The sequence below is a fragment of the Nyctereutes procyonoides genome, unplaced genomic scaffold (genome assembly GCF_905146905.1).
Source record: "Nyctereutes procyonoides isolate TBG_1078 unplaced genomic scaffold, NYPRO_anot_genome, whole genome shotgun sequence".
NCBI lineage: Eukaryota > Metazoa > Chordata > Mammalia > Carnivora > Canidae > Nyctereutes > Nyctereutes procyonoides.
Genome location: NW_026575128.1, coordinates 8,367,552 through 8,394,640, shown reverse-complemented (window position 1 = coordinate 8,394,640; position 27,089 = coordinate 8,367,552). Strand labels below are relative to the sequence as shown.

At 38.5% G+C, this 27,089-nt stretch overlaps 1 protein-coding gene across 2 annotated transcripts in view; it reads right to left on the bottom strand.

Annotated features, from left to right (window-relative positions):
• Positions 1 to 25,158, bottom strand: part of CUNH16orf87 (chromosome unknown C16orf87 homolog) — a 29,128-nt gene extending 3,970 nt beyond the window's left edge. The window contains exons 1-3 of one of the 2 annotated variants that reach the window (XM_055341451.1): positions 24,977 to 25,155; positions 18,579 to 18,675; positions 2,964 to 3,146 (exon numbers count right to left, since the gene is read on the bottom strand). In XM_055341451.1, coding sequence (XP_055197426.1) covers positions 2,964 to 3,146; positions 18,579 to 18,675; positions 24,977 to 25,042 — 346 coding nt within the window. In that variant the 5' untranslated portion in view covers positions 25,043 to 25,155. Of the gene's footprint in view, positions 1 to 2,963; positions 3,147 to 18,578; positions 18,676 to 24,976 lie in introns of both variants that reach the window. The other variant, XM_055341452.1, reaches the window with a different exon arrangement.
• Between the last annotated feature and the right edge of the window lie 1,931 nt (positions 25,159 to 27,089).

Sequence of the window (27,089 nt, the reverse complement as noted above, 5' to 3'; positions counted from 1 at the left end):
TGCTAATCTCCTACCTGGATGATCCAAACCTAACCACAGAACTCGGTATTTATCAACTCTAATTTTCACATAACCTTCCTGATCTCAGTATAGTAGCCCTGCCCTCAATGACGCCTGGGGTTCCCTAAATCAGAGTTGTCTCATCTTTTTGAAAGGATACATTTGGAAGGAGGGAAAATGAGGTAAACAGCCATTAAAAAACAGACTTCCAAACACTCTCATTTTTAGCCTCATCTTCACTTCTACACCTCCAAATATAATTGACACAAAAATTCCTGATCTTAAGGCAGTTGTATAATAAAAATCTGCTTCTTTTTTAGTTTTCCCCAAAGGGGCTAACAATTCAGGTTTCATGGGTCTACCAAAGCAGTTACCGCTTTCTAGAATTCTGCTGCTTTTCCTTGTTCTTGTGGAATTTGGTCCTTTTTAGTTTTATTTTTTTTGAATTTGGTCCTTTAAAAAAAAATCCTTTTACTATAATATTACTAGGATTTGAAGATGATGGAGAGCTAGGTATTGTTATTTGATCTACCAACATTAACTTGAACTCTACATAAATCTTGTATGTTTATTAAATTAATAAGATTTCCAGAATTGCCCACTATATTTTAATCTAAATGTCATTCCTAGTATTTAAAATAATTTAAATCTAGTATTTGAAATAATCATAGTTCCCCTTCATATAAAGTGAAAATTTATCTTAACCCAACCAAAAATTTTTAAGTTTAATGGTTTGTTTTTATGATTGTATAAAAATATGCTGCTATCTAGATGTCTAAAAAGCTTTCCTTTCCATTCTTTCTTCTTTCTCTTATTTTTTAAAATATAGAATACAAAGTCAATTAAAAATGTGTTTTTATACACTCCTTATTTAAGGTAAAGCTTGCTTCAAAGTTTCCAAGTACCTTATGAGCAAGGAATCAATAAAAACTGAATTAAAGCAAACAGCTACTTAACAGTAAAAAGCATATGAAAGAAGTCTAGATATGTAAAAATACAGAAGATTTCAAAAGTTCCTGTTTCTTATCCATATTATATTTAGAGAACATGGTCTGCCTCAAGGGTTGGTAAAATACAGCCCAAGGTCAAATCTGGCCTGCCACCTGTTTTTATAAAGTCTTACTGGAACACAGCCATGCCCATTCATTTACATATTGTCTCTGGCTGCTCTCCAGCTACAATGACAGAGCAGACAGAGTAGCTGCAACAGAAGACTGTATGGCCCACAAAACCTAAAATATTTATTATCTGGCTCTTTATAGAAAAAGTGTGCTGACTTCTTCCCCACCCCGCCCCCATAGCCTACATGAAAAGATTCCAGTTTTACAAAAATTGCCTTGAACATCTTCCTGTTTGTATTAAAAATAAATCAAGAGCACATCTTACTCTAGAAATAGCTTAAAACTTTCTATAATAAGCTGAAAATATCAGACAAAAAATTTATAGCCAACTAGTTTAAGTTAACATGAATAAAAAGTTCAGACCTGCACACACAGATTCCTAGCACAATTATCTAGATTTCATTTCCCCAACTAAAAGACTGTCATTATCTGTTTTCTCATCTCCTCTCACTCACCACCAGAAGCATTCCTTCTCCATTCTTTGGGTTATATTCCCTTTACTTCAACTGAAAAGAATGTTCTGTTTTCTGGGCCAAGCAGTATTTCTCTGTTGTTTGTTTTGTTTTTTTCTGTTGATTTTTCTTTGCCTGGTTTCCCTTCTGAAACAGTTTTTAGTTTCTTTGCCTGGTTTCCCTTCTGATCATCCCATGTTAAAAAACACATTTAAGTTTAGAAAAAAATTTAAACTCTCTGGAAGAGCAGCATAAGAGAAGGAGAAAGAAAATGCAGTAAAATTATCCAAGGAATTAAGGCGTATCTAAGTATTCTTCAAAGAAAACAGTCAAATATGATATAAGCCTTATTCCTTTATCCATACAATACTAAGAGACCATTAACTCTGAAAAAGCTAAGGACAGCTATGCCAGGGAAGTTATTTTCCCTAACAGTCATAATTTTATTCAAATAAAAGCATACAAGGCAGAGAGAAATGGTAAACAGATAAAAAAAATAATGTCTAAAATAGGAGAAATTTATACTTATGCTTGAATATTTAAAACTGAATACCTGAAAAAGCAAAGCAGAACCCACCAACAAGAAACTATAAATGTATTTCACTGAAGATGAAATTATTTTGATAGAGGTTTTTAAGTAATTATAAAGAGCAACTATCACTTTTTTCCATTAATTACAGGCTTGGAAGTCTCAATTTCAAAAGATATTCATTCATGGCCATAAAGGGGTTCATTATCCTAGTCTAGTCTCCCTACTCTTGTATCATCTTTGAAATCTTCCATGATAAAAGGTTTTTTAGAAGATGTATAAAAAGAGAAGCTGAAGTTTTACTTAATGGTTAAAAACAAGTTTTGGCAGACATACTACTTATCAGAAGAAAGGAGAAAATCTGTAAGGAGAAATACAAATATATTTTGGACCAAGAAAAATTTACATAAATAACTGCCTCAAAGTAAGGAAGACACAACAGCAATTTAAAAATCCATACTGAAGAATACTTTCAATAGTAAATTTTTAAAATTCATAGTGCAACAGTTTGAAATAAGTCTAACAAAACTCAGATTTATCTTTAAAAACAAAAAACAACCATTTTAACAGGCTTCTCTATAATACAAATTATTATATCTGAACTCTAGTATCAGTTTATAGCAAGGTGAATTTTACCTAATTTGAGCCGTTAGCTTTAGAATTCAATTCTGTGTTTTTTGTTGTTGTTTTTGATTTTAAAACAAGCATCTACCCTGGAGGAAATGTTTTCAAACTAAAATATGAGTTGTGATTTTAAGTCCAAGAGCTCAATGCCTACCAAACACCTTCTTCACTACTACCTAATTAAAGTCTAGAAAAATTTAATACTTGAAAAACAAAACTGCTTGGATTTATTCATACCTCTTTCTTCCTCATGTTTTTTGGCAGATGCAGTTTTAGGTCTTCCTCTTCCTCGTCTGATATGATCTGAATGGCTGTTACTTCGAGACCTCTTTCTGTTTTCTAAATCCTTATTTACTGTAGAATTTATCTTCTCTCGCCTAACTCTCTCTGTTCGCCTCCTCTTGGCCTCATGCTTGTTTTCTGTATGGATGAATAAAAGTGATATATTTTAGGGCTTAGCAAGAACTGTTTGCCCAAGTTCTCATTGTCTTCTTTTTCTTTCTAAATAGCACTAGAGTTTGCTGCCTGGCATATTTTATAAAACTACAACCGTAACATCCTTGTTCCTCACACCCACACAGGAAAAAAAGAAATTCAACAGAATTCAGATCCAAATTAACTCAGGAGGTAGGAAGAATTGTAACAGAAGACCAGTTTCTTTATTTGGCACCTTTAATTTCAGCCCCTACACGTTCACACAACTTCACAGCAATCTTTCTGCCTTTTTCATTCTCTGCTTCCAAGCTAAAAATGGTAAAGTATTAGCAAAGGAAAAAAAAAATTCCATTCCTTTTTGCCCCCTACTCAAAATACAGACTGAAATACGTCAAATGTACGGAAGCAAAACTGACTTTAGCCATAATACATTAAGGTTACCAATAAAAAGCAAACAGAAAGCATCCACAGAAAATATAAAAACACTAGGGAAGTAATAAGTAGTTTGCACTTTAGCCACAGATGAGGTCATTTCTGACATTCTCCAAGCATGCAGATCTCTAAATGAACAGAAAAAGGGGGAACTTTACTCAATATGGTGATTTAATTAATGCAATAAGCCATCCTTCTACTCCAAACAATTCAAAATGCTGGAGAAGGCCAAAACAAAAAACAAAAAACAAACTTGCTTTAATATATACCTGAACTCAAAAGCAACAAAGAAAATCCCCCAAATGCCTAAAACCACAATGATAAAGGGCCAAAACATATAAAATTCATATCCCAAGAAGAGACCAATTTAAAAAACTTATAAGTATGCTTAATAAGCTAGTGTAAAACTAAAAACAAACAAAAAAACTGTTTAAGTAAAATGGTAATGGTTATTTCCAAACATCATACCCAGAGAAGTAGTTAAATCTAATCTCAGACATATACCTGATGATGCAAGAACACTTAAGTATTCAAGACTGCAGGGAAGTTATCAAAGACAACCAGGGTCTTGTTAAAGGACTCAAGGGGTAACTTGAAAAGGCTCCCACTGACCAACGTAGGACAATTTGGGCATCAATACAAACAGTAACTGTAATAACAAACTGGAACATCAAATATACTTAAAACTACAAGTATGTGAAACTAAATTTTAAAAATACAAGCAAAAACTAAGGAACTCCCTATTTTGAAAACTTAAATAGAATAGAAAGAACAAAGCATTTATCCTGCCTTTTCTATTCCAATTGTACTATTCACTTGGTAACCGAAGTACAGATAAAGAGAGGTTTGTCATTTAATTACTGTGGCTAAAAAATGAAGAATGATAAAATTAAAGTATTACAACTTTCTTTCTTTTTTAAAAAAGATTTTACTTATTTATTTGAGAGAGAGAGAGAGCACAAGTGGGGGAGCAGGGCAGAGGGAAAGGGAGAAGCAGACTCCTTGCTGAGCAGGGAGTCTGACCTGGGCTTGATCCCAGGACCCCAGGATCATGACCTGGGCCGAAGGTAGATGCTTAACCGACTGAGCCACCCAGGCGCCTCTATACTTTTCTTTACTTACACTGTCTTTGCAAAATTTTGGTATTAGGATATTAGCTTCATAAAACAAATTTGGAAGTGTTCCCTTCATTAGCTTGCATTAATTCTTTAAAGGTTTGGTAGATTTTTCTAATGAAACCATCTGGAGAAACCTGGAGATTTCTTTTTTGGCTTTTTAAAATTATGAATTCAATTTCCTTGATAGTTGTAGTGCTGTTCAATGACCTATTTCATATTAGGTCAGTTAACAGATATAGTCATAGGTTACAGAGCCTTTGTGAGTGCGCACCTCATTGGTCCTGAAGGGCTTTCCTGTTTGGTGGCAGTGGCAGCAAGTGGCTCCTGGTGCACCAGGTATCACCATTTTCAACAAAAATGAACTAAAGGATATAAGTGCTAAACATAAATAGCTGTTAATATTACAAAAACAGAGACAAGCAGATTTTATATGCCACCTGACAATACCTACCTGTTAGGTAGTCTTACCAAGAAAATCAAATCCTATCAAACTTTTGAATCCAAATGACAATTTACAGAAAAAATAAAAGTCACTAGAGGAGTGCATTATCCTACATTCCTACACCATGGAAAGCCAAATAGGACATCCAGATGTACACGTGATAGCTTCTTTAACACAATTTGCAAGGAAAAAAAAAAAAAGAAAGAAAACAATAGGTAAAAGAGAGCTAAAAAAGATATTGCCCATATGTACTGTGAAGACCTTAAAACTTAAAAAAAAAAAAGTTTTTATGAGAAACCTGAAAATTTCAGCACCAGTTGGGTATTTTTTTTTTTTAAAGATTTTATTTATTTACTTGACAGAGCGAGTGAGCACAAACATGGGGAGCAGTAGGAAGGAGAAACAGGCAGGGGGAGAGGGAGAAGCAGGCTTCCCACTGAGCAGAGAGCCCAATGCAGGGCTCATTCCCAGGACCCTGGGATCATGACTTGACCAGAAGGCAGACGCCACTGAGCCAGAAGGCAGACGCCACTGAGCCACTCAGGCGCCCCACCAGTTGGGTATTTAATATTAAGGAATTATTAATTTTAATTGTGCTTATATTTTCAATGGGCTGTCTTTTAGAAACATACATAACTGAAATTATATGAGATTTGCTTAAAAAATATGCAAGGGAAGGAAATAGACATGGGCATGAATGGGGCCAGGTTTGGCCATTTTCCTTCTACTCTTGTGTATGCTTAGAATTTCTCAAAAAAAAGAAAAGTTTAAAGGAATAGGTAAAGCTTTTTATAGTATGCCTTTTAAAGTTCAACAATGAATTTAAGTTTGTTCCTCCAGCTACCCACCCATCTCTGCAAACTTCTATTAGCCAAACTTCTCAAAAAAGAGCTCTCTGTACTTTCTGCCTTCAGTTTCTACCTCCCATTCACTAATCAATCCACTTCAATATAGCTGCCCACTCAATGAAACTGATCAAGAAGGACAAAAATTTGTTATCAAATCTAACAGCACCTCCCTTTAATCACCTAAATACCAGCTCTCAAAAACCCAACAAAGAGGACTACTCTTTTTTTTAACGCATTCTTCACTTGATTTTTCAGGCTTCCAGGTTTCCCATCTTACCGTCATTCCTCTCTAGCTCCTTTGCTGTCTTCTCTCTCAAGTACTTTCTCATCTTTAATATTAAAGCCCTAGGCCTCTGACCTAAGCTCTCTTCTCTGAGAGATAATCCATAGACCTAAAACATTACGCTCTGTTATGATGGTTCCAAATTTTATACTTTCAACTAGGACCTCTTCCCAAAGCTCCAGACTGCCTGACAGTTTCACTCTATTTCTTACAAGTATTTCAAATGTACTAAAAAATTACTCTTGATGTTCCCTCCCGCAAAGCTTCACTGCACCACCCGTTTGCAAAAGCCAAATGATTTGTAGTTATCTGTGACTCAGGCTGCTGCTTCTTCTATCATCACAAACATCCACAGGTACTCCTTGCAAAATATATCCATAATTTCTTCATCTCTCTACCTCTACGGGCAACATCCAAACTGAATATATTTCCTTCAGAGCTGCCAAAATTATCTTTCAAAAAATTCATCTGTATAGCTTCCTTTCTAAAATCTTTCATTAGCTTTTTATTGTATTTAAAAATAAAGTTGAATTTCCTAACCAAAGACTACAGTGCCTATAAGATCTGAATTTGCCTTTCTCCAATCTTCTCTCATACTACAACACTTTGTTCACTACGCCCCAGACATGCCTTCCTTTCAATAAACAAGCTCCTTCCTCAAGTGTCTGCATTTGTTAATCCTTGTGCCTAGAGCTCTCATCCAAAAATTCTGAATGAGACTACTTATTTACTTAAAATGTTTATAGGTTACCCACCTCTGAGTCTCACAGCCCAAATTTCTTTTTATAATCTACCTTTATAATCTGTTACTTACTTATGTGCTCAATCCTCCATTAGAATATAAACTCTGAAAATTGGGATGCCTCTGTCTCACAGAATCTAGAACATTACCTATACATATTAAGTGGTACTGAATAAATAAAATCAGACTGAGCACATGCATCTGCTTCCTCCTTTCTGGAAAATCCCACTGAAATGAAAATAAACATAGGTAAAAGGTAAAGAGAAAAAGGAAAGTAAATCTCTCGTGATGGAAACAAAGAAAGGATGCTATCAATCATCCAGAATTTCAGCAAACCAGCAAGCTCACAGGTTCTGATTAAGAAACCAGAATAAGAAAAAAAAAAAAAAGAAAGAGAAAGAAAGAAAGAAAGAAAGAAAGAAAGAAAGAAAGAAAGAAAGAAAGAAAGAGAAACGAAACCAGAAGAGGGGGCACCAGGGTGGCTCTGTTAGTGGAGCCTCCAACTCTTAATTTCAGCACAGGTCATGGTTTCAGGGTTGGGGACTCAGTCCAGTGTCAGGCTCCAAGCTCAGCAGGGAGTCAGCTTGAGATTCTCTCTCTCTGCCCCTCTCCCTGCTCATACTCTTTCTCTAAAATAAATCTAAAGAGAAGAAGGAGAAGAAGAAGGAGAAGAAGAAGAGGAGGAGAAGGAGGAGGAGGAGGAGGAAGAGGAGGAGGAGGAGGAGGAGGAGGAGGAAGAAGAAGAAGAAGAAGAAGAAGAAGAAGAAGAAGAAGAGAGGAGGAGGAGGAGGAGGAGAAGAAAAAACAACTAGAAATAGAAGACACTACAATCCAAAACATAAACAAAATATGGCTTCTATCGAAGGGAGAGCTGTTCTTTGTGAAAATACTTCAGAACAGGACAAAAACTACAGTAAGGGAGGGCAGGCCACAGAGTGATCATCAGAATATCTACAGAACTACAGCAGAACAACTGACATAAGGAAGTGAAACTCTCAGGAACCAAGTAATGTTCAAAGGAACTATGAACCTTCAAAACATAGAAGATACAAATAAATGGCAGCTCCTCATAAAAATGAAATCCTATTAGGAATTTCACATTTTCTCCCAGGATGAAGGTATCCCAATTTTGGCAATCATGGAATTCAACACTGCCTCCCAGCTCATGTAATTTATACCCAAAAGCCTGCCAATAAGCTCTATGGTCAAAATATACCCTTAAAACAGTGTAGGATAGTAATGAAAGTTATCCACACTGATAAATCAAATCCTTCATTTATAAATATCAATAGGCAATTAAGGATTACCAGCAATTTAAGGAAAATAAAAAGTATAACAGAAAAGGAAGAAGATAAAACAGAAAAAGGCAGTTCATGGGCAGCCCCGGTAGCGCAGCGGTTTGGCGCCGCCTGCAGCCCGGGGTGTGATCCTGGAGACCCTAGATCGAGTCCCACGTCGGGCTCTCTGCATGGAGCCTGCTTCTCCCTCTGCCTGTGTCTCTGCCTCTCATTCTCTCTCTGTGTCTCTATAAATAAATAAATAAAATCTTAAAAAAAAAAAAAAAGAAGAAGGCAGTTCAAGAAACAAGAAAAAAACAGTGGTGCCTCAGTGGCTCAGTCGGTTTAGTATATGACTCTTGGTTTTAACTCAGGTCATAATCTCAGGGTCGTGGGAATCCAGTCCCATGTGAGCTCGGTGCTCAGTGAGGAGTCTGCTTGTCTGTCTTCCTCTGCTCCTGACCCCCTCAAATAATTAAATAAATCTAAAAAAAAAAAAAAAAAGAACCAAGAAAAAATAATCTTAAAACATTCTAATGTATACCTTCAGAGAGATCTGATTAGACTTTATGTCATTAAGATTCTCTTGCAAAAACAGAAAGCTCAATCCTAAAATTCATATAGACTCCAAGCAATCTGAAATAGCAAAAAGAATCCTGAAAAACAATGTCAGAAGTTGCACATTTCCTGATTTCAAAACTCACTACAAAACTACAATAATCAAATAAGTGTGGTACTGACAGATATATAGACCAACAGAATAAAATAGAGAGCCCAGAAATAAATCCTTGAATCTATGGTCAAATGATTTTCAAAAACAGTGCCAAGATGATTCAAGGAGAAAAAGATAATATTTTCAACAAGTTGTATTGGGAAAACTGGATGTCCATATACAAAAACAAAAAACAAAAAAAAAACCCCAACAACAACAAAAAAAACCAACAAAAAAAAGTAGCTGGACCTTTATTTTATACCTTATATGAAAATTAATTCAAAATGGATTGAAGACCTAAATATTACAGCTAAAATTATAAAATGCTTAGAACAAAAAGGAGAGAAAAACTTCATAATATTGGACTTAGCAATGATTTCTTGGATATCACAATGAAAGTATAGGAAACAAAAGAAAAAATTGACAACCTGGATTTTATTTTTATTTTTTTTAAAGATTTTTATTTATTTATTCATGAGAGACAGAGAGAGAGAGAGAGAGAGGGGCAGAGACACAGGCAGAGGGAGAAGGCTCTGTGCAAGGATCCTGACGTGGGGACTCGATCCCTGGTCTCCAGGATCACGCCCCGAGCAGAAGGCAGTGCTAAACCCCTGAGCCACCCCCCGGGCTGCCCAGCAACTTGGATTTTAACAAAATAAAAACCTTTTGTGCACCAAAGGACAGTATCAACAGAATAAAAAAGGCAATTCATGGAATGGGATAAAATATTTGTAAACATTTATCAGATAAGGGATTAATATCCAGAACAAAAAGAACTTCTAAGAACTCAGTAAAAACTCAATTCAAAAATGAGCAAAGAACTTGAATAGACATTTTGCCAAAGATGACAGGCAAATGAAAAGATATTCAACATCACTAATCATTAGAGAAATACAAATCAAAACCACAAGTTAGCACTTCATACTGATTAGAATGGCTCTTATCAAAAACACATAAAGTAAGTGTTGATGAGGATGTGGAGAAATTGGAAACTCTGGGTATTGCTGCTGCTAACATAAAATGGTGCAGCTGCTTTGGAAAACGATATGGCATTACCATAGTCATAGAGATACCATATGATCCAGCAATTCTACTTCTGGGCATATATATAATAGAAATGAAAGCAGGAAATCAAATAGATATTTGAACAACAATGTTCAAGCTGTATTAGTCACAAAAGCAAAAAGGTGAAAGCCAATTCAAGTGCATGAGTAAACAAAATGTGGCATGTGCATAAGGTGAAATATTAGAGAGGAAATTCTTTGTTTGTTTGTTTATTTATTTATTTATTTATTTATTTATTTATTTATTTATTTATTTATTTATTTATTTATTTATGATAGTCAGAGAGAGAGAGAGAGAGAGAGAGACAGAGACACAGGCAGAGGGAGAAGCAGGCTCCATGCACCGGGAGCCCGACGTGGGATTCGATCCCGGGTCTCCAGGATCGTGCCCTGGGCCAAAGGCAGGCGCCAAACCGCTGCGCCACCCAGGGATCCCTAGAGAGGAAATTCTGACACATGCTATAACATGGATGAAGTCTAAAAACATTATGTTAAGTGAAACAAGACAGACAGAAAAAGATAAATATAGTGTGATTCAAAATAGGCAGTAACTACACTAGTCTTTCACAGGTACAGAAAGAACAGAGGTTGCCTTGGGGCAGTGGGGAAGGGGAATGGAGAATTATTGTTCAATGGGTACAGCGTTTCAGTTTGGGAAGATGAAAACTGTCCTGGCGTTTAATAGGTGTAATGGTTTTGAGTACACAACATGAATGTACTTAATACCACTGAGGTGTACATTTAAGATGATTAAAATAATGATTTTATGTTCTGTATAATTTACCACAATAAAAAATATGAAAAAGTAAGAGTCAATGATAAAGAAGAAATTAGAAAACAGAATGAACTGCTCAAAATTAAAGTGCAGGAGACAAGCTAAATAATGGACACATCTGAAAGACAGATTTATAGCTCTAAAAGAGAAATCAGGGATCCCTGGGTGGCGCAGCAGTTTGGCGCCTGCCTTTGGCCCAGGGCGCGATCCTGGAGACCCGGGATCAAATCCCACATCGGGCTCCCGGTGCATGGAGCCTGCTTCTCCCTCTGCCTGTGTCTCTGCCTCTCTCTCTCTCTCTCTCTGTGACTATCATAAATAAATAAAAATTTAAAAAAAATTAAAAAAAATAAAAGAGAAATCAATGAAATTTCCTGGAACACCAAAAAAACAGAGAATAGGTGACAGGAAGTGAAGAGAAATGAAGGAAAGATCCAAGAAATCTAATACCCGTGACATAATTACTAATTATCTACCCAGTATTCATTCTCCCCCCTCTTAAAAGCACAGAATGTTCTGATCAAGAGGGCAATGGGCCCAGCTGAAATATATACATTCAAACTCTCCTGCAGATGATGCGGCCATGGAATTTTGTTCTGGCCAATAAGTAAGTGGAATTGGGTAAGGCTTTCAGAACGATTTTTTTTTTTTTTAAGGGGCAATCACAGCTGGCGTGTCCCTTTGTCCCTCTGTCCTTCCCTCTTCTTCCTACTTGGAATGCTTATGGAGTACCTGGAGGTACAATAGCTATCTTGTAACAATGAGGATGAAAGCTACATCTCAGAACAAAAGAAAAAAGAACCCAGGTCTTTGATGGTATCATTGAATCACTACTCCTGTAGAGCCAACTTCATCTTTCCTCACTAAACAGTGAAAAAAACCCCACCGCAGTGTCAGTCTCAGTAGATGGTAATCCTGATATATCATCCAACAAGTATGCAATATGCCAGGAAGAAGAGAAAAGAAAATGGGGTAAAAAAAAAAAAATCATAGGTAAAAACAGCTCTACACTGAAGATTTGAGCCCTCAGATGGAAAGGAAAAATGATAATGACATTCAAATGTGAGTACAGGGGCTCCTGGGTGGCTCAGTCAGTTAAGCTCAGATCATGATCTCAGGGTTGTGAGATCCAGCCCCACAATGGGCTCCATGCTCAGCCCAGAGTCTGTTTGGGATTACTTCTCTTCCAACCTCTCTGTCCCTCCCATTACTTGCATGAGTGCACACACACTCTCTAAAATAAGTAAATAAATGTGAATACAAAGTAAAGGCCTTCCACAATTGAAAACAGGAAATGTACCAACAGATATTTCTATGAAAAAAATTTTTTCAGGTCTGAAACAACTTTCTGGAAAATTTATTTCAAAAACAAAAACATACAAGTTAAAAACAAAATTGCACACAATAAAAATAGGCTTATCCTAAGAGTACAAAGGAAAGAAATTTTAGTATGACAGCTATGCAGCAGACCTAAAATCAATCAGTCTTAATTAGAAGAAATCAGAAGATTCTACAAAAAAAAGTCTTAAAAATGAATATAGTCATCATTATATAAACTATATGATTAAGAACCCAAATGTACAGGCACAGAGGTAAATATAGGTATGCATTTTTCCACCAAAGACAAAATAAAAACTTAAAGCCATGTCCTATACGTGAACGTACAGCAATTTTAAGTGATTAGCACATAAGAAACAATGTTTTCTGAAATAACAAAACCAATGTCACTGTCAAGTAATTAAGAATTGAGGATCACTACTGAAATAGTAACATTCAATCACTGGGTTTATAAAGGTACTAGCAATTGGCAATAATCATTTCACTTTTTTTTTAAACAGGGTTTTTTTTTTTTTTTTTTTTAAAGATTTTATGTATTTATTCATGAGAGACACAGAGAGAGGAAGAGACCCAGGCAGAGGGAGAAGCAGGCTCCATGTGTGGAGCCCAATGTGGGACTTGATCCTGGGACCCCAGGATCACAACCTGTCAACTAAAGGCAGACGTTTAACCGCTGAGCTGCACATCGGGCTTCCTGCATGGAGCCTGCTTCTCCCTTTGCCTGTGTGTCTGCCTCTCTCTCTGTGTCTCTTATGAATAAATAAAATCTTTAAAAAAAATTGCTTCAAATGGAGTTTAAGGCTTAATTTTTTTCCTTTTTTAAAAAAGACTTTATTTCAGCACACCTGAGAAAGAGAGAGAAAGAGAGACAGAGAGAGAGAGAAAGCATGAGCATGGGGGAGAGGGACAAGCAGGCTCCCTGCTGAGCCAGAAGTCCAATGTGAAGCTTGATCTCAGTACCCTGGGATCATGACCTGGGCCTAAGGCAGACATATAACCGACTGAGCCACCCAGAGGCCCCTGAAAGACTTAATTTCAAGGTTATTTTTTAAACTCTAAAGCAATCACTGAATTTAGAAATAAGGTCCTACATGAACAAGATGGTTAATTTCTAAAAATTTATCTCCATTTAACACTGGCCCCCCAAAAAGAGTAAAAGAAACACATACCTAACAAATTAGGACATTAGTTAGGAAGGTTGTCAAAGAATTATTAATTGCCCTGAGATTCTATGGACTTATACAAAGCACTGAGCATTTGTTAATACAGATTTATTTATAACACTCATCTCTTCCCCTCATCAACATAAAAAAATTGTAAAAATCCTTTAATTTCCATAATAAATTTTTAAATGTATTTTCAGCTAGATAAATTTTTTTTTAAAGATTTTATTTATTCACGATAGACAGAGAGAGAGAGAGAGAGGCAGAGACACAGGCAGAGGGAGAACCAGGCTCCATGCAGGGAGCCCAACGCGGAACTCGATCCTGGGACTCCAGGATCGTGCCCTGGGCCAAAGGCAGGCGCCAAACCACTGAGCCACCCAGGGATCCCCTAGATAAAATTTTATACAAGTCTAGTGTCCTCCCTCCCTCCCTATTTCTACTGTGTTAGGAAGATATACAGATTAGTATATTTGAAAAAATGTGAGTTTTGAGCAATTCAAGCTTAGGTAAATCTGACTTGACAGATTATTTTCCTCCTACGTGTCACAAAGTTACAAAAGAAATTTCAACCCACTGAAATTTAAAATTATCTTTTATAGCTTTGATTTCACTTTTAAAATAAGTGCAACTTGAACTTCACAGATGGCTCTTTCTTGTTTTAAATGTTTAATTATGTAAGTAAAAGTCTTCCTTAATTCCTCCCTTGTTATTCAGTGATCTATCCATTTATGTATCACATGTAGAAATCACTTTGTGGGGTCTAAAAAGCAAATGAAAAATTGAACCATATGATACAGTAATTCTACTGCTGGATATTTATCCAAAGAAAACAAAAATACTAACTTGAAAAGATATGTGCACCCTCATGCTCACTGCAGCATTATTTACAACAGCCAAGATATGGAACCAACCTAAGTGTCCACTGATGGATGAATGGATGAAGATAACGTGGAATTTTGTTCAGCTGTAATACAGAATGAAATCTTGCCATTTTTGACAACTTGGATGGACCTTGAGGGCACTATGCTAAGTGATATATCAGAGAGAGAACGATAAATACCGTATGATCTCACCTATATGCAGAATCTTAAAAAACAAATCTGAGCTTATAAGTAACAGACAGATTGGTGGTTGCCAGAGGTGAGAGTTGGGGGGCAAGGGGGTCCAAAAGTACAAACTTCTCTAAGTTTCTATACTACAAATAAGTCATGATGGTGTAACATAAGCATGGTGACTATAGTTAATACTGTATTGCATATTTGAAAGTCGCTAAGAGTAAATTTTAAAAGTTCTCATTACAAGAAAAAAATTTTTGTACAAAAAACGAGTTGATGCAAGTACTGTTTTATACTTTTTCCCTATATTAACTTTTAGAGATTTTTCCAAGACAGTACATACAATCTAATTATTAGCACATACTGTTGTTCCCTAAAAGATGTACCCCACTTAACCATTCCGCTACTGATGATATTTGGGCTAAAACTTTCTATTATAAACAGTGTTGCTTATAAATCCTAATATATATCTCATTGTGTATTTAAAACAACTGTATCTTCAGGATACATACCCACTGATAAAAATGTCTAGATCCTAAGTCATGTGCATTTAAAACTTGTAACAACTACAGTCAGACTATCCTACCAAAAGGTTGAGCTGATGTACAACTAGTATGAGACTTTGGATGCTGCCAGACTCAGGAAAGCACCTGGAAATCCTTGACAGTTTTGTCAGGATGTGGGTAAAAAGAATGGTATTTTATTTCAACTGCATTTTCTTGATTATTAGCGAAGTTCATTATCTTTCCAGATATATATTATTCATTTTCATTTTTTTCTTTATGAATTCTCTAATTAAAACTGGAATGTTCCTGGATCCCACTGACCATGACCATGTTCATCAAGTACTTTTATGTACTCTTCTCTATCTCCCACATACTACAAACTATCCAAGGCAAATCTTACTTTTAAGAAATTTAATTGTAGAAATGAATATACTAAACTTGTTTACATTAGCCATTTTCATCTGCACTTCAATCCTTTATCTAAGGCTTCTACTATAAGCCTGTATTATACTCAAGTAAATAGCAGCTGCTCACAGAGGTTAATTAACTTGTTAGATAGTGACAAAACTGGAATCTGAGTCTGAAGCCAAGGTTTCCACCCCCCATTATCTGTACTATACCAACTGTTCTCTAGGCTTCAACACTCTTAACCCTCCCCTCCTTTGGTTTCTATGGCATAATCTACTCCTGATGTTCCTCCACCCTTTTAAACCATTTTTTCTGTTTCTTTTGCTGGTTCCTCTTCCTCCTCCACGGAATTTCTAGGCTTTAATGTCTCATCTTTACTTCAAGGTTAGAGGGCTACTCTTATTAAACAACAGAACCTTAGAAAATTCCAAATGTAAAATAATGATGAACTGCTTCTTACTCATCACCATGACTTACATAACACTACTCTCCACTGGTGATTCTCCTACAACTGACATGTACATGTGCAACTTTTCAGTTGGCCTGAACTCCCTAATAACCTCCAGCCGTTAAGATCGGTGTTTGCCAGAGTTCAGTCGCTAAACTTCCCCCTCCTACCCTATGGACCCTCTGGGACAAGCTCATCCATTTCTCGTCAACTACCATCTATTCCCTGATGGCTCAAAAGATTTATCTCCATTTGAGGCTGTTTCCTGAGCTTTAGACTATATGTCCAACTGGGGAAAAAAAAACTCACTTGGATGATATTTCATAACCATATCCAAAACTTAATTCATCTTTCCCTCAAAATTTATTCTCCTTGGGGATCCCTGGGTGGCTCAGCAGTTTGGCGCCTGCCTTTGGCCCAGGGCGCGATCCTGGAGTCCTGGGATTGAGTGCCACGTCGGGCTCCCGCCACGGGGCCTGCTTCTCCCTCTGCCTGTGTCTCTGCCTCTCTCTCTATCATGAATAAATAAATAAATCTTTTAAAAAAATTTTGTCCTCCTTTTTATACTCCCTTTCTAATTAACCCAAGTCACTGGAAGTAACTCTAAAATTCTTCCCTCTGGTTGAAGTGATCCTGACTCCTTAATACTTGCAGCATCTATCCCTTCTCTCTGTCCTTGTTGGGTTTCTTCTTTACCTCATTTCTCACCTGAACCACTGGCATATGGAGGGAGCTTGAAAATATTTGTTGGATATAAAATAACACACTTGTCCCACTAGGGCACAGACCATGTCTTACTCATTTTGGAGATCCGGAACTGAGTTGACACACCACCCCAGATATCTACTGAATCAATCATTCCAGGGTTCCATACCTCAGAATCAAACTCTGAGGACATAAGAACCAGGGACCCATTTTTAAAAGCTCTCTGGATGATTTCTATATAGCTAATCCAGCAAAGCCTTTATTATCTTGATAAAAGAGAGCAAATTCAAACAAAGGCAGAAATGGGATTGAATGACTTATTACCTCTATAGAGATCTAGAATAAACAGAACTCCCAGACATAAACAATTCTTGAATCACCTGCTACTATAACCTAAGCACTAACTCAGCATTCTCACTCAGTTAACATACTGCAATAGTGCACTTCTACACTGTATCCCCACAATCTACTCCCCAGACAGCAGCCAAAATGGTATTTCTAAAAGGCAAATCAGAGCACACTACCTTCCCTTCACTCCATCCCAAGCCCTAGGAATAGTTTCTCCTCATAGTTTAAGAACAAAATAAAAAAAAAACTTTACTCTGGTTTACGAAGTCCTACACAATCTGGCCTCTGCCTATCCCTCTGGTCTCATCTCCCACACTCCCCTGCTCTTACTGTCTACACTGCAACCACACAGGCCTTTTTGTTCCTAAAATACACCAAACTTTTTCCAGCCCTAAAATTTCTGCATTTGCTATTTCATCTGCCAAGAATGTTCTCTTTGATTTCATCATGGCTAGCCCCTTTGTTCCAATTCAGCCTCAGTTTAAATGTCCCTCTCAGAGGGGCCTTCTCCAATCACTCAACCAAAAGTAGCCTTTTAGTCACATGCTAGGACAACAATCTATTTTAATCTATCATTTAATTTTAATTTATCATTTGTCAAAAGCTGGTATTCTCCCTGTATTTATTCACTGTCTATCTCATGCCTACAAGAATGTAAGCTCCACAACAGCAGTGAACCTGCCCTGACAGTAGATTCGTTCGTTCATTACTTTATACCCAAGTCTTAGAACAGTTCCTGGCATACAGCTGGTACTCAAAATTTATCTGTAATCAATCTACTCTTATTTGGAGATCACCCATGTTATGATTTTATCCGAGAATAAATAACAAAATTTCATCTTTTTGAACTTCAAAATTCAATCCATTGAATAAAGCCAATTTGACTACATTAATGAGAAAGTATAATTCCAATAAAATTATTTTTCAGATATTCTAAACCAGAGAATTATAAAAAATAACTAGTGTCTAAAAATTACATTCACATCAAAATCAAGTTATATTTTTCCAGATACTAATTCAAAAAAAATCTAAGTTGTTATAAATTTTACTAGCACTGAGGAGGATAAAACCCAACGTCCATCAACCAGTGAACAGATAAACAAAACACTGCCAAGCAGTAAAAAGAATTCTTACTTATGTACATAATGATACAGCTGAATCTTACATTACGCTCCATGAAAGAAGCCAGGCCAAAAAAAAAGTACATACTGTATGATTCTGTTTATACATAAAGTAGTAGAAATAGTGACAGAAAGCACATCAGTGGTTATCTGGGGTTGAGGGGTAGCAAGGAGAGAGTAATAAAGAAAAACTACAAAACTTCAGGGGAATGATGGACATTGTTCATTATCTTGATTGTGGTGACTAGTGTAATCATAGGACAAAACTTATCAAACTATACACTTTATATATGTGCAACTTATTGTCAATTATACCTCAAACTATTTTTTAATTTTTAAAAATTAGATTATGCCCTTGCTTAAAACCCTTCAATGGCTCTCCATCCTCCAATAATAAAAAACAGAAAATTTGCTATAAGATTTATCAGCATTATAAGGGAGTTAACATTTAAATGGAATGAAGAGCAAACTAATGTCATAAGCTGATTTCCAACAGCTAATAAAAACCAAAGACATACTTCAATAGGTTTTAATTTTTAACTTCAACAGATATAAATAATATATTCACAAAAATTAATTTTACATTTCTACATCAAAAAGCTAAATATGTGATAAACTCTCACAATTACCTGTAGAAGGTGGTGATTTCTCTGGGTGTTTTGCATTTAAAAGTTTTCTGCTAATAAATATGTAACCACAGGGACACGATTTACATGCAACAGGAACCTGTACAAAAATAAGAAAAATTATATTACTATTTTTCTATCAAACTTCTCAATGTTTATGTAGTCTCCTGAACTGAATCATAGATTTATTTAAGGAAGTTGGAGTCATAAATTTATTTAGGAATCATGGATTTATTTAAACCTGCCTCCTTACCAACAAATTGAGACTGGTGGTGTGTCCAATACATCTTCACATTCTCCTAATGCTTTACAATACCATGTATATAGAAGATGCATGAAAAATGTGCTGATGGGAGTGACCAACATAAAACCATAACAGAATCAGACCAAGGGAAAATACGTGGGGGAAAAAAGGTAGTATTTCCTAAAATATGTTTGATGGCAGTTTATGTAAATCAACTGGAAAAGGAAACATGGCTGGGAATTAAAGTAATCCCAGCACAAGAATGAGGGCCCAACTCTAATAGTGAGAATGGAAATGGAGAAAGATAGATGCGCCAGACATTTCAAAAGGGGAAAATACTTCTATTATTCCATTTCATTAGAGAATGAAAATACTAATTTGAAAAGATATATGCACCTTTTTGCTTATTGCTGCATTATTTACAATAGCCAAGAAAAGAAAGTAACCCAAGTGTCCATCCACAGACAAATGTATGAAGATGTGATATACATCTCAGGTGTGTATCCACTGAAGTTAGGACGACATGTATGGACCTAGAGATTATGCTAAGGGAAGTAAGTCAGAGAAAGACAAGTATCGACAGATTTCACTTATATGTGAAACCTAAAAAACAAAACTAATGAACAAAACAAAAGAAGAAACAAAGCCATAAATACAGAGAACAAACTGATGGCCTCCTGGGGGGTAAGGGAATGGGCAAAATGGGTGCAGGTGAGTAGGAGGTAAAAGTTCCCAATTATAGAACAAGTAAGTCATGGAGTTGAAAGCACAGGGAATACAGTCTATGGTACTAGAATAGCCTTGTATGGGGACAGATGGCAGCCACATTTATGGTGAGCCTAGGGCTGTCAAAACACCACCTTGCACACCCTGAACTAATGTAACATTGTAGGCCAAATATACTTGTCTTAAAATTTTTTTAAAAGGGAAAGTACTGAAAATGGCTCCTGTACTAATATGAGAGGGCAAGATGCCAATTACCACTGATAAAAAAGAACAGTTTAAAATTACTTTGAGGGCCAAAAGCATACCATAAACCAAAGTGAGTGTAGGAGAAGGTAGGAATCAAGATCTAGCATCTTTTAGTTTCAGCTCCAGGAAGGACATTGGATAAAACACTCAAGCTCGGGGATCCCTGGGTGGCTCAGCGGTTTAGCGCCTGCCTTTGGCCCGGGGCGTGATCCTGGAGTCCCGGGATCGAGTCCCGCGTCGGGCTCCCGGGATGGAGTCTGCTTCTCCCTCCTCCTGTGTCTCTGCCTCTCTCTGTGTCTATCATGAATAAGTAAATAAACCTTTAAAAAAAAAAAAAAACTCAAGCTCTTCAAACTTCTGTTTCTACATGTATAAATTACAACTGCCTCCTTTCCCTATTTCAAGTCTACAATGATTTTTCAAAAGCTAGATGTCATTAAAAATCATTTTTAAAATGTTTGATTTCTCCACAATCATTTCAGTAATATTAACCGTAAAAATCCTTGAAATCACAACATGTTCACCAAAAACCAGGAATTAATCTCAACCAAAAGCACTCACAGAATATTTTATGATCAGAAAATTGCAATTTGCTTTTGTAAGATAAATTCCATTTGCCCACTGTTCTGCTTGTGTAAAAGTTTAGTTACAATTATAAAGCTTTTTATCCAGGGATGCCTGGATGGCTCAGTCAGTTAAGTGGATGACTCTTGATTTTGGCTTAAGTCATGATCTCAGGGTCCTGATTTGAGCCCCAAGCAGGGCTCCATTAGTGGGGAGTTTGCTTGAGGATTTTCTCCCTTTCTCCCTGCCCCCACTTGAGTGCGCTCTTTAAAAAAAAAAAAAAAAAAAAAAAGATTTTTTAAAATTTATTCATGAGACACAGAGAGAGAGAGAGAGAGAGAGAGAGAGAGAGGCAGAGACACAGGCAGAAGGAGAAGCAGGCTCCATGAAGGGAGCCTGACGTGGGATTTGATCCTGGGCTGCAGACGGCACTAAACCTCTGAGCCACCAGGGCTGCCCAAGTGCGCTCTCTCTTTAAAATAAATATACCCCCCCCCAAAAAAAAATAAATAAAGCTTGCTTTCTCTGTGTAAAGAATGCTTCATAGTCCGAAATATAAATACTTGATCTAATTAAGCTAAATTAGTATTTTGGGTGAATTTTCTTTGCATAAAAGTACTAAACAATTTTGCAGGTAAGAAAAATAACATTGAATCCTATAAAAATAGTCAAACTCCAGATAGGCCAAATAGCATGCTTAGCATTAAGAATGTGATGAAATTCTTTCAAGCCAGGACAGAAAATGAAACGTTACATTTTCTAATACTGTAAAACGCATCCAAAAGAAGTTATTTTAAAAATTTCACATCTTCATAGAAACTAAACTCAAAGGTACTGACTCATTTCCTTTACACTTACATCATTAAGGACATTCACTGTAATATAAATTGTTTTAAATTAATGTTATCCAAGAAACACAGAAACATGATGTCCGTATTCAAAAGCTCCTTTGCCACTTGGCAAGCATTTTCTTCCAGCTACTAAAACTGAACAAATTTAAAGTTAAGTCTCTATCTTATATGCAAGAAAAATATTATCAACACATATCCTGAATTAGGAGAGGGCTGCACTTAGATGAGACATGTACATATGACTTTGGCATGAAAGAATGCACAAACACTAACTGATAGGCTGATTTTCACTCCTTAATGAGTCTTCTATGAACAAGAAACATTTATGCGCCTGAGCTAAGTCACCCTAAAACCCCTTTTAAAATGGAAAGCTCCTTTTCCCAACCCCAACCCTGAAAAAATACAACCAACCACCACCACAACCCAAATCCTAGTAAAAGAATTCTTAAATAAGGCGGACTTCAATAATATTAATCTCTTTACAGTATAATTTGCTTTTCAAACATAAATTCTATGTTTCCTTCAAATTTTAGTTGTAATACCAAAGATGATACTAATGAAAATTCTAATGCTATACTCTTAGGGTTTTAAAATAGAAAAAAACCCAAATTTTTGTTTATTGATGACTTCTTGTTTATTAATTTATCCCTCAAAAAGTGCATTTGGGTTATTTATGTTTACAATAAATCACGTAAAAACAAGCAAAACGCTAAAAAAAAGTGCAAAATACATCCTGGTCCTATATTGTTTGATCTTACAAAGTTCAAAATAATCACATTATAGAGAACTCATTTACATTCTTTGGTGCTAAGAGAATCAAAGTGACCTACAGTGGACACGTTTTGCTACATAACACATAAAATTTCCTATAAATAGGAAAAAAAATAGCTGCTCTAATAAAAAAATTAAAAAACAGACACATACACAAAAGATACCAGACAACTAACAAGAATCTTTAATGTGGCTACATACAAAATGGTTCAGTAATGTGAGCTACTGGATGTGAAACCTCTCGAAAATGAAAAGTACTGTGGTTTAGATGTTTCAGAACGGTATTTTCAATGGAGGCCCGATAAAGGGGATGTTATAAAACAACTGAAATCTAGGCCTTGTTTGCTGATCTCTGTACCTGTTTTTAAACCTACACACACATGGACACAGAACATAGGTAAATCTATTTAAGTGGTGCAGTCTTCTCAAACTTTAAAGAATTTACATATTCTTTTATGTTTATAAAGTATACCAAAATTCTATTCTAATATTCATCAAAGACTTAGAATAACAGTAATCTCATGATGTTTAAAAAACAGCTTTCTGGATTATAATTTTTTTTTCTCATTTATAACGATAAGAACCTTGTATTGCCTAATAATTAGCTAAAATTAATCTTTTAAAAAAATAAAATCTTTTATTTCCTTCAGTCCAGTAACTTTCAGTGAAGCAATTTCAAGAATTATCAGAAGTTTTATTTAGTCCTCATGTATACTTTCTTCTCTCAAATACTCACAATAAATAAAGAATAAAACCAACATTTTAAATTATGTAGTAGCTCCCCATGGACTCAACTGTGTCCTCCACTAAATCCAGATGTTGAAGCCCTGACCCCCAATCTCAAGGTACTTGGGAGGTGAGAGGGTCAGGTTTAAAGTCATGAGGGTGGGGCCCTCAAGGTGGATTAGCGGCCTTCTAAGGGAACCAGAGAGTTCTCTCTGCTACAACTCCAACTTCCAGGCTCCAGAACCGTGAGAAAATAAACAGTCTGAGCCACTTAACCTCTGGTTTTTGGTTATAGCAGCTGGGGGCAAGGGGCTGTGGGGTCCTTGGTAAGGAGATGAACGTGTGCTTCCAAATTAAATGTCCAGCACATCTTGTTGAACGATTACCGGGATGCCCAACAAGTTATCGTCCTTCCCTTTTTTTTTTTTTAAAGATTGATTTTCTTTTCTTTTCTTTCTTTCTTTTCCTTTCTTTCTTTCTTTCCCTTCCTTCCTTTCTTCTTCTTTCCTTCTTTCTTTCTTTCCCTTCCTTCCTTCCTTCCTTCCTTCCTTCCTTCCCTCTCTCTCTTCTTTCTTTCTTTTCTTTCTTTCTTCTTTCTTTCTTTCTTTCTTTCTTTCTTTCTTTCTTTCTTTCTTTCTTTCTTTCTTTCTTTCTTTCCCTTCCTTCCTTCCTTCTTTCTCTCTTTCTCTCTCTCTCTCTTTCTCTCTCTCTCTCTCCTTTTTCTTTCTTTCTCTCTTTCTTTCTTTCTTTTCTTTCTTTCTCTTTTAGACATAGAGAGAGAGAGAGGCAGATACACAGGCAGAGGGAGAAGCAGGCTCCATGCAGGGAGCCCGACACGGGACTCGATTCTATGACTCCTTTTCTTTCTTTTTTTTTTAAACAGATATTAAAAACAGGTTATTTTTCTCAAAAGAGTACGTTATGCCAAGTAAAATAAGGTCAAGATTTGCAGTAACTTGTGCCCTACAGAAACTGGAACGCGTGAACCTGCTCCTGGAGCACAGTTAACTGGAACAAATGGAAATGACTTAAATATGGATATAATCTCCTGCCAAAGGGACTTCAATCACAAAACCCAATTCTGCCAGAATTTAACGACTCTAAGTGGCAAACTCAGTTTCAACGGCAAGAACGCCGTCTTCACTCTACTTGGAGGGACACGGCGGAGTCGCCTTTAGCCGCGTAAGCCCGGAGGGTCAGGGAACCGTGTTCTCCTTACGCCCCCCGGCCCGCAAAGGCGTCTGGGTAAGGCGGCAGCACGCGCCCTCAGGCTCGCTCAGCCCGCGAGGTCGCCCTTAACGCACCGACACCAGCCCGTTGGTTCTAAATTAAAAAAAAAAAAAAAAAAAAAAAAGGGATCCCTGGGTGGCGCAGCGGTTTGGCGCCTGCCTTTGACCCAGGGCGCGATCCTGGAGATCCGGGATCGAGTCTCACGTCGGGCTCCCGGTGCATGGAGCCTGCTTCTCCCTCTGCCTGTGTCTCTGCCTCTCTCTCTGTGTGTGACTATCAAAAATAAATAAAAATTTAAAAAATAAAATATTATTTTTTAAAAAGTCTCCAGCCATTTCAAATTACTCCTGATTTAGGAAAAAATATTAAAAAAAGATTTTTTTTTTGAAGAAAAGGGGAGGAGGGAGGTAGTCATTTTGAAAAAAATTCTCTGAGAAAAGCAAGAAAAGAAAATAAAAAAAATCACCCCGAGCCCCGCGCGCGCGGCATGAAATCGGGGCCTCGGGGCGGTTCTCCCCGAGTTCGCGCCCGACCGGCCGCGGGCTGAGGGAACGTCCATTATTCCCGCGAAGCGGGACGCGCGCCTCACGCCGAGAGACGGTTTAAAAACCAGGTTTTTAAAATCACAGCCGTGACGCTGCTAATTCTGTGTGGAAACGAGTCATTCAGGGCTCATGGAGCTACACGTCGGTGACTAAAAAGACCTCGAAGCACAGAAACGCCCGGTTCTGAGGCGGCGGCGGCGGTCACGTCCCACGGACCCAGCGCGGGGGCTCGCGGCCGCCGCCGTCAGGAACGGAAGGAATATGTTCGTGAGGAAAAAAATGTCCAAATTTGGCCAAACTTGAAGGCGCGGCGACCGCGGCCCGTTTGTCACACGGACGCCGCACCCGGCCCGGGAACAAAGCGGCCGCCGGGCTCCCGTGCGGAGGGCGCGGCCGGGCGACCCCCCGTGACCCCCGCGCCCCCGCCGCCAGGTGGGCACCGGCCGGACCGCGCCCCCGTGACCCCCGCGCCCCGGGCCGCCCCCGCCCGGCCCCCACCTGCTGGTCGCACTCGGGGCACGACTTGGTGGCCATCTTCACTTTCTTGGCTCGACTCGCAGACATGCTCCCCTCCTGCAAGGCGGCGGCGGCGGCGGCGGCCCGGGCTCCTCCCCTCCGGCCTCCGCGGCCCAGCCTCCACCCGCCCGCTCCCCGCGGCCCGGACCGAGGCTCAGGCGGGGGCGCGCGCGTGCGCGGAGACTGCGTGCCGGGGGGCGGGGCGCGGCGTGGGCCTGCGCAGCCACGCCCCCTCCCGGCCGGCGGACGGCGCGGGGGCGGGGCCTGGGCGGGGCGCGGCCGGAACGAGCGTCGGGCTGGACCAACGAACGCGCGGGGGGCGGGGCGAGGCGCTGGACACGCCCCCGGGGCGGGGCCTAGCTACGGGGTGGGCGGGTCGGCTCAGAGCGCAGGTGGGGGCCTGGCCTGACGCGCGGAGGTGAGCGGCTCGGGCCCGACGGGATGGGTCCGCCGTGAAGTCCGTACTCACTAGGCGAGTGTGGCCCGTGGCCGGACTAGATTACAGCAGAGCTGGGCTGCTGACAGCAGTAAATTGGTGGACTGTTTGGAATTTCATATCAAAATGTACAATCCTCTTGGCCTTTGACTTAGCCTTATCACCTAGCACCTCTGCCCCTAAGAATCGGTGGAAGAGGTATTTTCCACCTGTACTCAAATCCATTTGTGCAAAGATGCTGCACTTTGTGGCACTGCTTCTCGGAGCAAAATCAGAAACAGCCCAGGTGTCCCAACAACAAACTGCTTGAGCAAATTAAGGCGTGCATACAATATCGCCACAGAGCGATGTGAAGGGATACAGTGATCCCCCACATGGTGTTCATTGGAAAACCTTAAGATTGTGCAAAAATATGAGAATATATTTGTACTTGCATATGCATTAAGACACTGGAGACAAGGAACTGCGGGACAAGAACAGGAGGGAGACTTATTTTTCATTCCATATCCTATTGTAGTATTTGATTTTTCTACTACATCAACCTAGTGTGGCCTTTCACCCATAAAGGGAAAAGGATTTGAACACGACTGTCGAGGTACCAAGTAAGCCAGGTGACCCGCTGTTGAGGGAATTAGTCCTAGAAAGCTTTCTGGAAAAGTCACCGAAGCTGAATCCCCAAGGATGTCAAGGGGAGGTCTCATCAAAAGTGAAGACCTACCAAGCAGACGGCACCTCGTGGTCAGCAATTTGGTGTTGGGGGAACACCAGGTCCAGAGCAAAGAGTTAAGGCTGGGGAGATGGGCCATATCCAGTTATGCAGGGTCTTTGCTACCATGGGGAGAAGTTCAGATTTCATCCTGAGGGCAATGGGGCTATAAGGGTTTTAGGTTGGGGAGTAATAGGATTCGATTTGAATTTGAGAATGATTGGTCTAGCAAGATGCCCCAGGTATCAGACATGAGGAAAGAAAGGTCAGTGAAGGAGAGGGGAGAGATTAAAAAAATATATATGGAGGCCATAACGTAAGGCCTCATAGTAAAACTTGAGGATCAGGGATATTTTCAGGATGACTCTGAAGTTTCTACTGCAAGGACCGGAGGAAGAGGAGTAGCCGTGGAACACGGTGCTACCATTTTCTGAGAATGACATAGGGCACAAATCAGAAATCGGAGCCCTGCAATCCAGGCCCTGAGGAGTTTTCTGAGAGTTTCATTTGAGTAGGTCCTTTTTCTGGAAATCTCCTCAAAAGGCCACTTGGCTGGGGTCGGCAATAAGGGAGAGGTCTTTAACTTAGTGGTTAAGGAGACTGAGAGTTGGCTGACGAACTCCACCTGGGTTCCCCCCGTTCTCTCTGGCTGCCTTCTAGCTGACAGGGCTCGTGTGGCATTATCTCTGGCCAATGACATATAAACCAGGCTGCTGGGTGGGATTTTTCGGAAGGGTTCTGAGTTCCTGGTAAAAATGAACAGATTCATGTCCTTTGACTTTCACACTGTTTCTTACTCTCTGTGGAGCATGAACCTGAGACCCTGAAGGTACAGAAGCCACCTTCTGACAGGAGACTAGGAGGAGGTTATCTATTGTTTTTTTTTTTTTTGAGGTTATCTATTGTTATGCAACAAATGACTTCACAACTTGGTGGCTTAAAACAACAAACAT